The 12,611-nt window shown below is 38.0% G+C and overlaps 1 protein-coding gene across 1 annotated transcript; it reads left to right on the top strand.

The window, feature by feature from the left end:
• The first annotated feature begins 284 nt into the window (after positions 1-284).
• Positions 285-5,002, top strand: hmgb3b (high mobility group box 3b). Its single transcript, XM_084387588.1, has 5 exons — positions 285-450; positions 2,158-2,337; positions 2,436-2,578; positions 2,679-2,853; positions 4,055-5,002. The coding sequence occupies exons 2-5, from the start codon at positions 2,188-2,190 to the stop codon at positions 4,196-4,198; spliced, it is 612 nt and encodes a 203-aa protein (XP_084243714.1). The 5' UTR covers positions 285-450; positions 2,158-2,187; the 3' UTR covers positions 4,199-5,002.
• The last annotated feature ends 7,609 nt before the right edge of the window (positions 5,003-12,611 follow it).

Below are 12,611 nucleotides of genomic sequence, written 5' to 3'. Positions count from 1 at the left end.
TGTAGGCCCTCGTCGTATTCATATGGCAGCCAAACTACCCCAATTTCTACTCCTCAACTCAGTATTATCACGCCCTAAACACTGTATAGTATGCAGTCTTAAATTGCTGAATACAGTTTCTCTATAGTGCACTGTAGTTCACACTCACACGTGGTTTGCCACAGACCTTTTTAACTTTTGTTGTTTTGACAGCAATTCCCGCCTTGTTTTTAAATAATGAGGCGTGTCTTAGGCTTTTATCCAATGCCGGCGCCCTTCTTATGAATATGTAAGTTAGTTTGACCAATCCACAGTTGTGGAGGCTGTTTTAAATGCGCGCCGGGACTAACCAATCAGGCAGGTCTCGTAGTGAGCTAGCGCGAGGCTGTGTGGTCTTCTATAGAGAGGAAGCGCGAGGCCGTTAGTGTGACTGACTGTGGAGAACAGACGACAGGACAAACATTTAAGAAGGTATCTATAAAACTCTCCATTTTAAACTATTAATTATTGCCTAATGTTCTTTTTTAAATCTTATTTTAATTATTGAAATCCTTTTTTTGTTACACAAACGATACTTTATGTATAACTAACCATTTTTTTCGTGTATAAACTGATTTACTGTGAAATGTTAACGGTGGTGTGTATTTTGTTTCTTTCTAAACCATTTAGATTTCCTTTAAGGTCCAATAAAACTACCTTTTTTGTCGGTTAAACCGAAGTTGGGTGACGAACGTGCTTTTAAAATGGCTGGCGATATAAAAATTTGCTTCAAACAAAACACGGGTTCCTACATGGCCTGAAAGTCTGTCGTGAAGTGCACCGTGTATCATGGCTGTGTTTGCTGTGTAATAGTTTCATATTTTAGCATATTTGCTGGTTAAAGAGAGCATTGAGCTGTTAACAGCAGCCAATGCCAGTCATGGCTGGTTTGACTCTGCCTTTGTTGCAAACGGGTTTGTGCCGGGCGCGAATTTGCGAATCCTACTATGGTGAAGCGTTGGCTCATGAATATTAATTAATTCGATGACGCTGCTACGTAAAGTCTCTACAGCGTGACTTGACTTAATATACAACGAACGCCTTCACTATAGTAGGATTCGTTAATTCCCTTAACGCCCACCTAACTGCGTGTACATGGCAACCAATCAATTAGCCATGCGGGGAGAACGTCACTGTGCGTAATTAATATTCATGAATCATGTCTTAAACCTTCACGGTAGTAGGATTCGTGATTTGGCGTGCAGTGTGAAGCTGGTAAAACTTTACAAAAGCTTTCCTCACGGCACTTTGTGTTTAATGGACGACTTTTAAAATGTCGACTTTGACAAGTTACTCGCTAAATCATGACCTCGAAGTGTCTCTTGTGAAAATGGGGGGTGCAAGTCATTGTTCCTCGCCGCTGATAGAGGCCATTTTAATGAATAGCGTCTGATTGAGGAGACGCGGTTAGTCATTCGCTCTCTTCACACAATGCCTGCCTTTAAATTAGTCACGCTTCTAAATGACGCTTATTTGGGAAATAAGCAATAATTTGCAGCAATTACATTTAAAAATAAAATTTAGTTTCTGTCATTAATTTGCATTTCACAACATGAAACGTATAAAAATAAACGGTGCTTGACGGGCCTGGCACCTCGGGCGACGTGCGTTAAGAATAAGTTACATATTTTATCCCTAAGGTTATTTTATTTTATTTTTATTTTTTTGTTGAATAACTTATAAATCTTTAAAGGCAGACCCAATGTGAGCTGTGAGGGTGGTAATCGATGGTATGCTTCTGTTGAAGCCATCAGCCCACATGAATTCAGTTCAATCATTACCCATGATTCTGCTAAAAAAAAAAGTCCTCCAGTCAGATAATCGAAACAAACCGCACCAGAATAACTTTTTAGCACCTGCCCGCTCCCATGAAGCACTGCGGATGACGTTATAGTCAATCTTCCTAAGATTATGAGGCCACGTGACTTGATGTATTAAAAAAAAGTGCACCGATAAATAATACAAAAATACTGCAAAATTCCATTAAAAATGGTCAATTTTGATGACATGTCCCATGGACAATGTTGAATGAAAAGATGCATTTTATGTGCACTGAAACTGTGGCACCTAATCATTTGTGGTTCTCTCAGTAACATGCATGCTTTTTTCTTTTTTCTTAAATTATCTGTGTACTTTTAGGTGTGTTGATATTTGAGTGACTTCATAATAATGGCAAAGGGTGAACCAGGGAAGCCCAAGGGCAAGATGTCCGCCTATGCCTATTTTGTGAAGACGTGTCGTGAAGAGCACAACAAGAAGAACCCAGGTGTCTCTGTTAACTTCTCAGAATTTTCCAAGAAGTGCTCTGAGAGATGGAAAGTAAGTAGATTATTCCTATCTCTGTGTCTATCTCCAGAAATCAATGTAAAATGAATAAAAAGGTTACCACTGGGATCTTGACCTGTCATTTGTTGCAGACTATGTCACCAAAAGAAAAGACTAAATTTGACGACCTGGCCAAAACGGACAAGGTCCGATATGACCAGGAAATGATGCACTACAATCCAGGAAAGAAAGGTCAGAAGCAGAAGAAGGATCCTAATGCTCCAAGGCGGCCAGCGTATGTTTTCTGTTCTTTATTCCATCCAGAATTATTTAAAACGAGCTCTAGAAATATGGTCCTATGTGGTAGTTACATAATTGTTTCTCTGCTTTTTCAGGTCTGGATTTTTCCTGTTCTGTTCAGAGCAGAGGCCTGGTATCAAGGCTCAGTGCCCCAGCCTGGGCATTGGAGATGTAGCCAAGAAACTTGGAGAGATGTGGAACAATCTGTCTGACTCTGAGAAGCAGCCCTTCCTATCCAAGGCCAACAAGCTGAAGGACAAGTATCAGAAGGTGGAGAATGACCTCTCAAATGTTGTCCTCTATACAGTTTGAATAGTGGTTGAAGAATGAATGACTTGGGGCTGCCCCCCGACTAAAGTTTTTTTCTAGCTGATTAGTAGGCGTTCATTTAAGCCATTAGTCGACTAATTGCACATCTATTTAATTTCTTAATCATAATAGGCTATATATTACAATATATATTTATGAACGTGTCAGAAAACAGCAAGGAGACATTTTAATTGTTTATTAATAAACTAGTGTTTTCTGAGGCAGTGTTGGCTGAAAGATGTTGATGCTGACTCGCCATCTCCACAGTAGTGGATGTGCCTTTAGAGAGAAATGGACCTTTTAATATGGGTTACATAATCAGAGTATTTGTTTTCATATTGGTTCATTTAGAAGTAGACATTTCAAACTTACTGATCACGCCGGCGCCTCCATGTCATGCAGTAAAGCGCACTACACTTCCACACTTTGCATGCACACTTGGATATGGTTCAGATTTGCAGTTCACATTTATTTAGGTCAACATAAGAGCGAGCGGCCAAGTGAAGTTGCTACTTGCTTGTTTCAAATGAGGAACCATATTTGAGGTCGACGGGTGAACATTTTGATTTCCTGCCCAAAGTTGTGTAATTACCACAAGGACACGCTGTTAATGTTCTGTGACTGTGACTTCGCCACTTCTTGCATGACTTTTAGGGGGCAGTCCTAATGACTATATAAACAGTAATAATGTGTTGTTTTTTTTTTTATATATATATATATATATACATTTTTAAAGTGTAATTTTATTCCTGTGATGCAAAGCTGAATTTTCAGCAGCCATCCATTAGTCCAGTCTTCTGTCACATGATCTTTCATAAATCATTCTAATATGCTAATTCAAATATTGCTGCTCAACACATCAACGTTAAACAGTTGTGAAACGGATTTGTTGTTAAATAGACCCCATACCTCTGAACGATAGTGTACGCTAATATTTGTATTCATGGTTTCCACATAAAACGGCACAACTGCCTTCCTGTCATTGAGAAGTATGTGTTTTAAATTGTTGCAGTGTTTCACAATATTGCTGTTTTTACTGTATATGATCAAATGCAGCCGTGGCGAGCATAAGAGACCTCTTTCAAAAGCCTAAATCTTACAACCCCATACTCTTAAACCGTTGTAATTCTCAATTTCTCATGTCGTAATTTTGCTCTCTCAGGATATGGCGGACTACAAAAGAAAGGGAGAAAAAAGCGGAGGGGCGTCATCTGCCAAATCCAAACCCAAGGTTGAAGATGATGACGACGAAGATGAAGACGACGAGGAGGAAGAAGAGGATGATGACGATGACGACGATGACTAAAGAACTTGTTTCCCCCTAATTGAGCAGTAAGTTATTTGTTCGCTGCCAATTAGTTTAAGTCTAAGAGGTCTTGATGTCAAGAAACTTTTCAAGGTCTTGATGTCAAGGCTGCTATACACTGATCACCAGTAGACAAGCCCAATGCATGCAAGCTCTGACTTCAGACAACCAAATTCTCAATGCCGGGTTTGCTGGTGGTCCTGTTACAGCTTGCTATTAAACTGCATTGGCAAAAGCAAAATATTTCCACAGTTCGACAATAAACAAAGTGGTAGCAGTACATACTCTTTTTAAAACTATTTAAAGTGGTGTGTTTCTGTATGGCTGTTGACTTAAAGTTCTTTTTTTTTTTTTTTTTTTCTATTCTCCCAGCTTTCAAAATGCACAATTTGTGGATAGATTTAAGGTTTCATTTTTCCGTTCGGCCACATAAGCTTCCTGCGTTGTTGAAAGGTTGTTTGTGATGTGCGGTTATATTATTATTTGTGTAATTTTGAATGATTACATTGATAATTTTATGTGTGGAGAGTCTGTGGGGACATTTTTCAGCTTTAACCGGAAGCAAATGATCAAATGCTGGGAAAGCTCTTATTTGCACCTTCAATTGTTACTTTTCTTTTCTTTCTCTCTGGTTTTTTTTTTATTTTATTTTTTTTATGTATAGGTGACACTGTGATTTGAAATAAACATGGCATTTTTAGATCTCAAATGATTCAAGTGACTTTATTGTCTGCAAAATGTTCAATGTAGTGTGTAAATACTTGGGGTATTTTGTCAATGTTATCAATAAAGTGATAAATGGTAGTTTCTTTTAAGAGTGCTCATTTAATTTGGATTTGTTGTTTTTTCCTCTATTTAATAACATTATCTGAGTGCAATGACTGCAGTGAACCACTAGATGTCAAAGGGCACCAATTGCAAAAGCTGTGCATTTAACAACCTAGAGAAGACAAAATCAGTGTGAAAATAGTATGTTAAACAGTAAATTAAAAGTACCCAGAAGGCCTACTAACAAAGCTTTGTCTAGTCCAGTGGATGTTTTACTGTCCCATGAGGATTTATGAATGGCAGTGCCATTGCAAACCAATGACTGTGTGTCTAAATTACACTTACTACACCTATTCATACTATAAAATACAACTGTTTCCCTTCATAATGGTCGTGAAGTACATGTTTGATTTGATCACTTGTTTACTTTTCTAAGGGTAATTTTGAAAGTATCTTGTATAGAAGCAGTTTGACCAATTATAAGGCAGGAAATTCCCAGAATGCAGAAAAATCAATTAAAAATGGCAGACGGCATAAGAAATGTTACATTACTATTTCATTCAGTAGCAAGTCGATCAAATGTAATTACAATTACACATGGTTAATGCAGCTGTATGAAAACTGAGGAAAAGAGTTTCTCATGACATGCTGAATGTAAAATTGCAATGCAATTTATATTCTTTTTTTTTTTTTTACATGTAAGGTAAATTAAATGTGTAAAGGTGTGCACAATTTACAGTTGCTCTATATACAAAAAAGGCATTTCAAAAGGAATCGGCGCAATCTTATGTTTGTCCAAATGGTGAAACTTCTCTCAGATTTTTTTTTTTTTTTTTTTGCTGTTCAAGTGATTTCAAATTGGTTTGAAAGTGTGTGTGAACAGTGCATACACTGTTGACATTGGACTGCCTTTATTATATATATATATATATATGTATGTGAATGCACAAAGTCGGCATGAAACGGAAGTTGAGTCTTTTCTTCCCTATTGTGATGTATATCGGAGTAAAACGTCTCTTGTTACTCACCGTGACCCTGGTTCCCTGAGAGGAGGGAACGAGACATTGCGTCATAACTGACGCTAAGGGGGAAACTCCCTTTTTCCTAGAATACTGAAGCCCAATAGAGTTGGGTATGACATCACTTTGTAGGCCAAAACACACAAACGAGTTAGCCTTTTAGCAATTCCGGTTCCATCGTCCCAAAGTCAATGGGGATTTTGGTTAAATGGCTGAAATAAGGTCTGTGGTGAACACAAGCTCAAGACACTTTCACGTTTTATTCTACGACATAAAATACATCAGTATTACCCCACACGTGATTTCTTTTCAAGCTGTTACATGTCTTGAAAAAGTCAGTCGCTAACAAGTGGCTAAATAGGACTACAGAGACAGTCGGGGAGATTAAACTCACTTTTTGTCGAGGGAGCCAGTGTGATGCTAACTGCCGATTGGCCTACAAAGTGACGTCATACCTGCACCACTCTATTGAATGGTGCCGTGCGCATCGTGACGGCCAATGACGTTGAAGCACACGAAATAAGGACGGAAACTCCCACTATATAAACCACAGCTGACGTCATTGCCTCGGAATCTTTTGCCTGAGAGAACCATGGGTGACCATGCTGCCAAATACTGAGCGTAATGTAGCAGCATGTCTCATTCCCTCCTCTCAGGGTACCAGGGTTACGTTGAGTAACCAGAGACGTTCTCTTTCGAGGTCGGTCTCTCGACATAGCGTCATAGCTGACGCTAAGGGGACCATATAACATCATGCCGTGTTATTAGCGAAGTCCAACTCGCTGAGGCGGAGCATCGGCCAATAAACTTTCATCAACGTCAGATAAAGGCGCAAGCTTAGTGACGTGACAATAAATGCATCTCAATATAACATGGCAAAAACCATACATACCAGACGGTGAACATAAGCAACAGATAGTGCTTATAAATCGCCTATGCGCTTCCCACAAGCGACTGCTATTAAGAGCGCTGTAAAGAGAGCAGGCGTGACTCCACTGTCTCCAGTGGTTAAAACGGCCACATAAACTTTGAGTGTGGATGGTATCCAGCCATCATCTAGTCGCTCTTAAAATGCGAGTATGACTGGCCCGGGACTTCACTCTTTACACCATTTCTCAAACACTCCACCTATGGGCATATAAGCGCCTAGTCGAAGGGGCACGTGCCTCGGTGATTGTGTTTAGTAAGCAGTTGTGGCAAACCTTGCACCACTAGCGGGCTCCACTCATACAGGTTCCACAGCTCTGGACTGGGGTGCCATATCGTGCCCCGCTCTTGGGGACAGGAGGTCTCTCCTCAATGGGACAGCCCACGGGTGCGCCACCAATAATTCCATCAGCTCCTGTTAACTATCTTAAAGTCACTGATTAGCATATTCTGTCATGATAGTCTATAAATCTCTAGTGTGGGAACTGTTGTAAGAGTGACATGCTGTTGCATTTGTGTTACGTAGGCTATTGCAATACATTTAAAAAGGACGGATGCGACAGCTTGAGCAGACTCGCAAATGTGCTCTACTACAACAACTCTTCCTCTTCTCATGGACCCTTTGTTTGCGTGTTCCCCGTGGCGGGTTTATGTAAATTTTAGGGTTTACAATGTCACTAACCCGGGAGGAGGCTCGTGTAGTTCCTGTCAGTTGTTCGTTGCAGTCCTTAAAAAGCAATTTCTGTTAAAGGAAATCCCTCCCTTTGCTTTGAGCATTGTAACTTTGCAGATGTTGTTTGAGCTGAGCATAAAACTAAACACACTAACTAAAGTTAGAAAAGTCAAATCATAATAAACTCTGTGAAGTTGTACACGTTCATTCTCTGAAATATATTTCAATGATGTAGTCGTTTTTTTAATTGCCATCCTGCTTGATAGAATACCTTTCCTTAATAACAGTTCTTCTGGTATGTGGAGAAAAGCAATGTGTCAAAAGTCTGTGAAAAGCCCTGTGGATATTCCCATGAGAACTGAACCAAGCCATTCATATTTAATGTGATGTCACCTCAAGTGTTGGTTTTATACTGCAAAAAAGACATTAGCAAATAAAAGGACCAATGGAATTACAAACTACCAGCAACATACAGAATGCCTATACCACACACACAGAGAGTGAGAGAGGCACAGATACAGCCCCAAAATGTATTTGAACCTTTGAGGCATATTTAAAAATACATGATTGCCATTGCATTAGATGATAAAGCAATCCAAGTGGAATTGAACTCATGGAAATCAAGGCCTAGAGCACGTTTCAAAGCATTCTGTACCAAATCAAATTGACTAAATGTCTATAAACCGTTGTTCACAAGCTGCACACACAATAAAGCTCTTATTGTTTTGTCTTATAAAATATCCTGTTACTATTTCAATTTGAGAAACCACTGCCAACGAGTGAACGGATCAAACCGAATCACGAACAATTTCAAACCTTTTGGCAAACCCGTTTGAATGATTAAATCAAAAGATTAGATACAAATAAAAACATATTTCTTGTGCTAAAATCTGATAGAAAACACACGTGACATGATCGCTGAAATATTATCAGGTAAAATGATTCCCAGCTCGATACGGTAATCTCCAACGTCAGACGAGGATTGATTAGTAATATTTTCACTGCTCCGTGAAAAAAATGACGCCTCTGTGTGAATGCATAGCAAATTTTGGATCTAATAATTGAACATGCTCACCTCCTCTTTTTTTAATGCATATGAATGACTTCACAGTCAACATGACAATCTACAGTACTGATAGACTATCAATATTTTGATACTATATTCAATATTGAATTCACTTTCTCACTGTCAGGATATGCATCTAGTTATGCTTTCACACACGTCTCGTCTTCTGCAACGAATGGATTTAATATCACATAGGCCTAATTTATGCTCCATATATTTTAGCCATATAAAGCCTTTCATCATTTAATGATCAAAACTTTGCTGAAAAACTGGTTACGTAATTTTCCACATGCGTTGTGTCATCTGATTTTTATCAAATGTAATGTTTTTTTGTATAATTCTAAAAAACGTCCACTGTCTGGTTGTGGTACACGTCTTTTTTGCTGTGAAATATTTACATATTTTTAAAGTAAACGTAAGAATAGCTTTTATATTGTTAGTAGTATGGATTGAAGCAGCTTATGTTTACTTGGTTAGCCATACATTATTGATTAGGAATGTTTATTTGTACATCTCTCAATCATCATTGTATTGCATTATGTTATGCTTAATATTAATATTAAATATACATATTATTGGCAGATATAGAGTGACAACTGTAGTCTGTTATACTGTTACAAAAATCTCACAAGCTATCAGAATTTCATCTTACTTTTTGGATCAAATTGCATATTTTAGCTCAGTTTGGGCCTCTGAATAAAACTGATGTGTTTTTTCCCCCCTAGAGTATGAGCTCCATATTCGCACTATATCATTCTGGGCCTATATGAGCCAAATATGATACAAAACATAAAACAATATACAAACTTTTTCGATTTTTTGAATACTTTGTCTAAAGGTGCAATCAATTCTTCCATTTAAAAAATATATAATCTGCATAGTGTCAGTGGTTATTTAGTTTGCAACAAATAAATCTGAAACATTCTCCATCAGGAGGGTTAGGAATAAAGACAAACTCAAACATCACATTATCACAAGCCCCATTTGTATCAGATCATGAAGCTACATGCTAACACTAATGATGTAAGGGTTTATTGTTGTAATCTGCATATAGGAGCGTGTTTGCATGTTGTCGCCATGGATTTGAGCTTTCCTAAATTTCCCAAATCTCTCACCCTCCAGTCTCCCCCACCCCACCCCCCTCCTGTCTTCCATTGTAATTCAGTGCATCAAAGCTGCCACATAGTAGATGGACTGGAGCATAAAGTAAGCTAGCACATGACCAATTATTTGTCGAAAGCTCATTTTCACATCATTATTGCCTGGCAGGCTCATATCTGGATTAGATTTAATGCCCTGACGGATACGTTGTGGAATCCTTTACTTAAAAGTACATTAGCCTGCTCGGAAGAACTTATTAATAGCATGTCACTCCAGGCTGCATTTTTTAGGTCATAGACAGATTTGAAATGTGAAATAATTGATGCGACTTGTTACAAAATCTGAAATATAATGCATAACTCACACTGTTGCTCTTGTGCAGCTGATTGTGTAATGTGTATTGTGCTCTGGCTGGGTGTTTAATGGCTTTATTGACCGGAAGACCCCGTGCTCCTGTCATCACCTCGTCTGATTGCCTCTGGACTCATCCATTCATTCCCAAGAGGCTTTGCAGCTGCCCTGCACATATAGGTAGAATGAATCACCGTGGTGTAGAAACTCAGAAACTCTGAAAAATAAAGGTTCCAAAAGTTCGTTTTTTTTGCATTCATGCCATAGAACTTTTGTTCTAGATTATTATCTAGAATTATTATAGAATTGTGGGTTCCCCAAATAACCTCTCAGTGAAAAGTTCTTAAAATAACCTTTATTTTCAAGAGTGTATGTAGGCCTGATACTGAGAAATAATGTACAGACATTATTATAGGAAATGAATCCATTAATGCACATCCTATTTTTCATATTTTAAGACTGTACTATGATTTGATCATCCTATGATATGCATTGGCATTTTATTAAGCGTGCAGTCCTTCTGCTAGAGCTTCATGTGCTTCAGTATTTGCTTGCCTGCAGTGCGGGTTAATGATGCTCTTCCAGTGCTGGAGAAGATCAGTTGAAACTGAGGCGATGCGTTGCTGCACCCACCCCAAACAGAAAAATAACACAGGCTCATTGGAAAAACGTAGGCTACCTGTGGCAAAATTTTTGCAAAACGCAAAATACGTACCAATACGTACATATCACTGCAGTTTCCAACAGAAATGAACACTAGGGCAGTAAAACAGCAAGCACTTTTAATCGTTTTCATACACAATTATGATTACGGGGCAGATTATGGATTAATAAAGACTTGTTTTCACGCAGCTCCTTGCACAATATTATGTTATGACCGCAAAACACTTCTTGCATGATTTGTAAACGCTCGGTCAATCTGCAATGCAGAAAGCTCAGGTACAAATCCTGTGAAAGATGAGTCACGATAAAAGAGCTCAACTACAAGAGTTAAAAAACAAGCTAAAATGGCATGCAATTGTGTTTTTATGCCACATTTGATTTTGTTAAGGCTATCGGGTAGGTTTAGGGTTTAGTGTAGGTGTACGTTATTTTAAAACGTGATATGGAGCATTAAGCTTAGCGCCACTCACCTAACATTTCAATTCAGAACTGCGGTGATACGTACAAATACATATGTAATAAAATGTTGCCATATTCACGTTAATCTGTTCTGGAAAAAACTAAACCCGCTTTTAGCGCCACCCACTGGAAATTTTTACTTTGAAACTGTCGCGAAACGTTTTGCAAAAATGTTGCCACAGGTAGGCTACGTTTCTGGGCTGATTAGCTCCTAAAGGGACATGGAGCTGAAAAATAAGTTAATGCTTTTGCGTTCTCTCGCAAATGTTTTGCGTTCCCTCGAGAAACTTTGCGTTCGCTCGCAAAACCTTTTGAGCTCTTTGCGAGCGAAAGCAAAGTTTTTGTTTTCGTGAGGGAACCTAAAGTTTCTCGGTGGAACCAAAACATTTGAGAGAGAAAGTAAAGCATTGACTTATTTTTCCTCTCATCTCATATTTTTTTTCTTCACTATGTCCCATTAGTCTACGGTGAAGGGAGATAAATGCCGCTTCCTTTTCTTCTAGTTTTGATAATGCTCTCACTCACAAACTGGTCCAGTTTGTGGGTCATGACGTGATGCTAATTTTTTATCCTCTATCTATGAATTTATTTCAAAATATATTAAAATGCAATTCACATATATACAATGACTTGTTTTCCGTTAAGTTAAGGTGGTAATCATATTGAAGAAATCATATTGAAAATTATTTAAAGAAAATAAATATTGAGAAAGAAAGCCTTATTAAGTAGTTTGGTAGAATATTTTGTTATTTATATAAAAAAAGAAAAATAATATTTTTATTTAAAAAAATGCTTCACTTTTTATTTATTTTTTATCACACCTTTGTTGGCAAAATGTGATGCAATCAAGATGTAGAAACCTGTGTGTCAAGGTCAATAAGTCACTTAAAATATCAGATAATTTTACTGTTACAACATGGCAAGGTTTAAAATATTTTTAAAAGATACAAAAGATACACTCACATGTATTATAGGTGTAATGACAATTAATTTACTGGTTATTGAAGTGATTATTAAAATAGCATAAAAGTCAAAACCATATAAGAACTTGGCATGTGTTTTAATAAATGAATTAATGTTGTAATCCATCTGGACATATGATGCCATACAGAGAAAAACATTTCTTGCCGCATTGATTATCATGACTATAAATTGCGTATGCGATTGTTTCAGGCATTTAAAGGGTAATTAAGAGACCATCCAGTGGGAGAAATGACTCTCATGGATATCTAGACTTCAGAAGATCTACAACTAACAAGCCAAGAGCCTAACTTGAACTGACTGTGAAAAGCTCCTGTGGGTCGCCTGGGAAGCCATTCATATTGATTTCCCAAGTCTGTTTCTCCTTCTATGGCCTGACAAATTTGTAAAAGAGCCTTTGCTTCC

This window comes from Rutilus rutilus (genome assembly GCF_951802725.1).
Source record: "Rutilus rutilus genome assembly, chromosome: 18".
Classification (NCBI taxonomy): domain Eukaryota; kingdom Metazoa; phylum Chordata; class Actinopteri; order Cypriniformes; family Leuciscidae; genus Rutilus; species Rutilus rutilus.
This window is presented reverse-complemented; position numbering and strand designations above follow the sequence as displayed.

Bases quoted from the DNA above. Each gene is read 5' to 3' on its own strand.
- hmgb3b (XM_084387588.1), top strand. From the start codon at position 2,188: ATGGCAAAGGGTGAACCAGGGAAGCCCAAGGGCAAGATGTCCGCCTAT. The intron at 2,579-2,678 runs GTATGTTTTCTG...CTGCTTTTTCAG, and splicing joins AATGCTCCAAGGCGGCCAGC to GTCTGGATTTTTCCTGTTCT. The intron at 2,854-4,054 runs GTGGAGAATGAC...TTGCTCTCTCAG, and splicing joins TGAAGGACAAGTATCAGAAG to GATATGGCGGACTACAAAAG.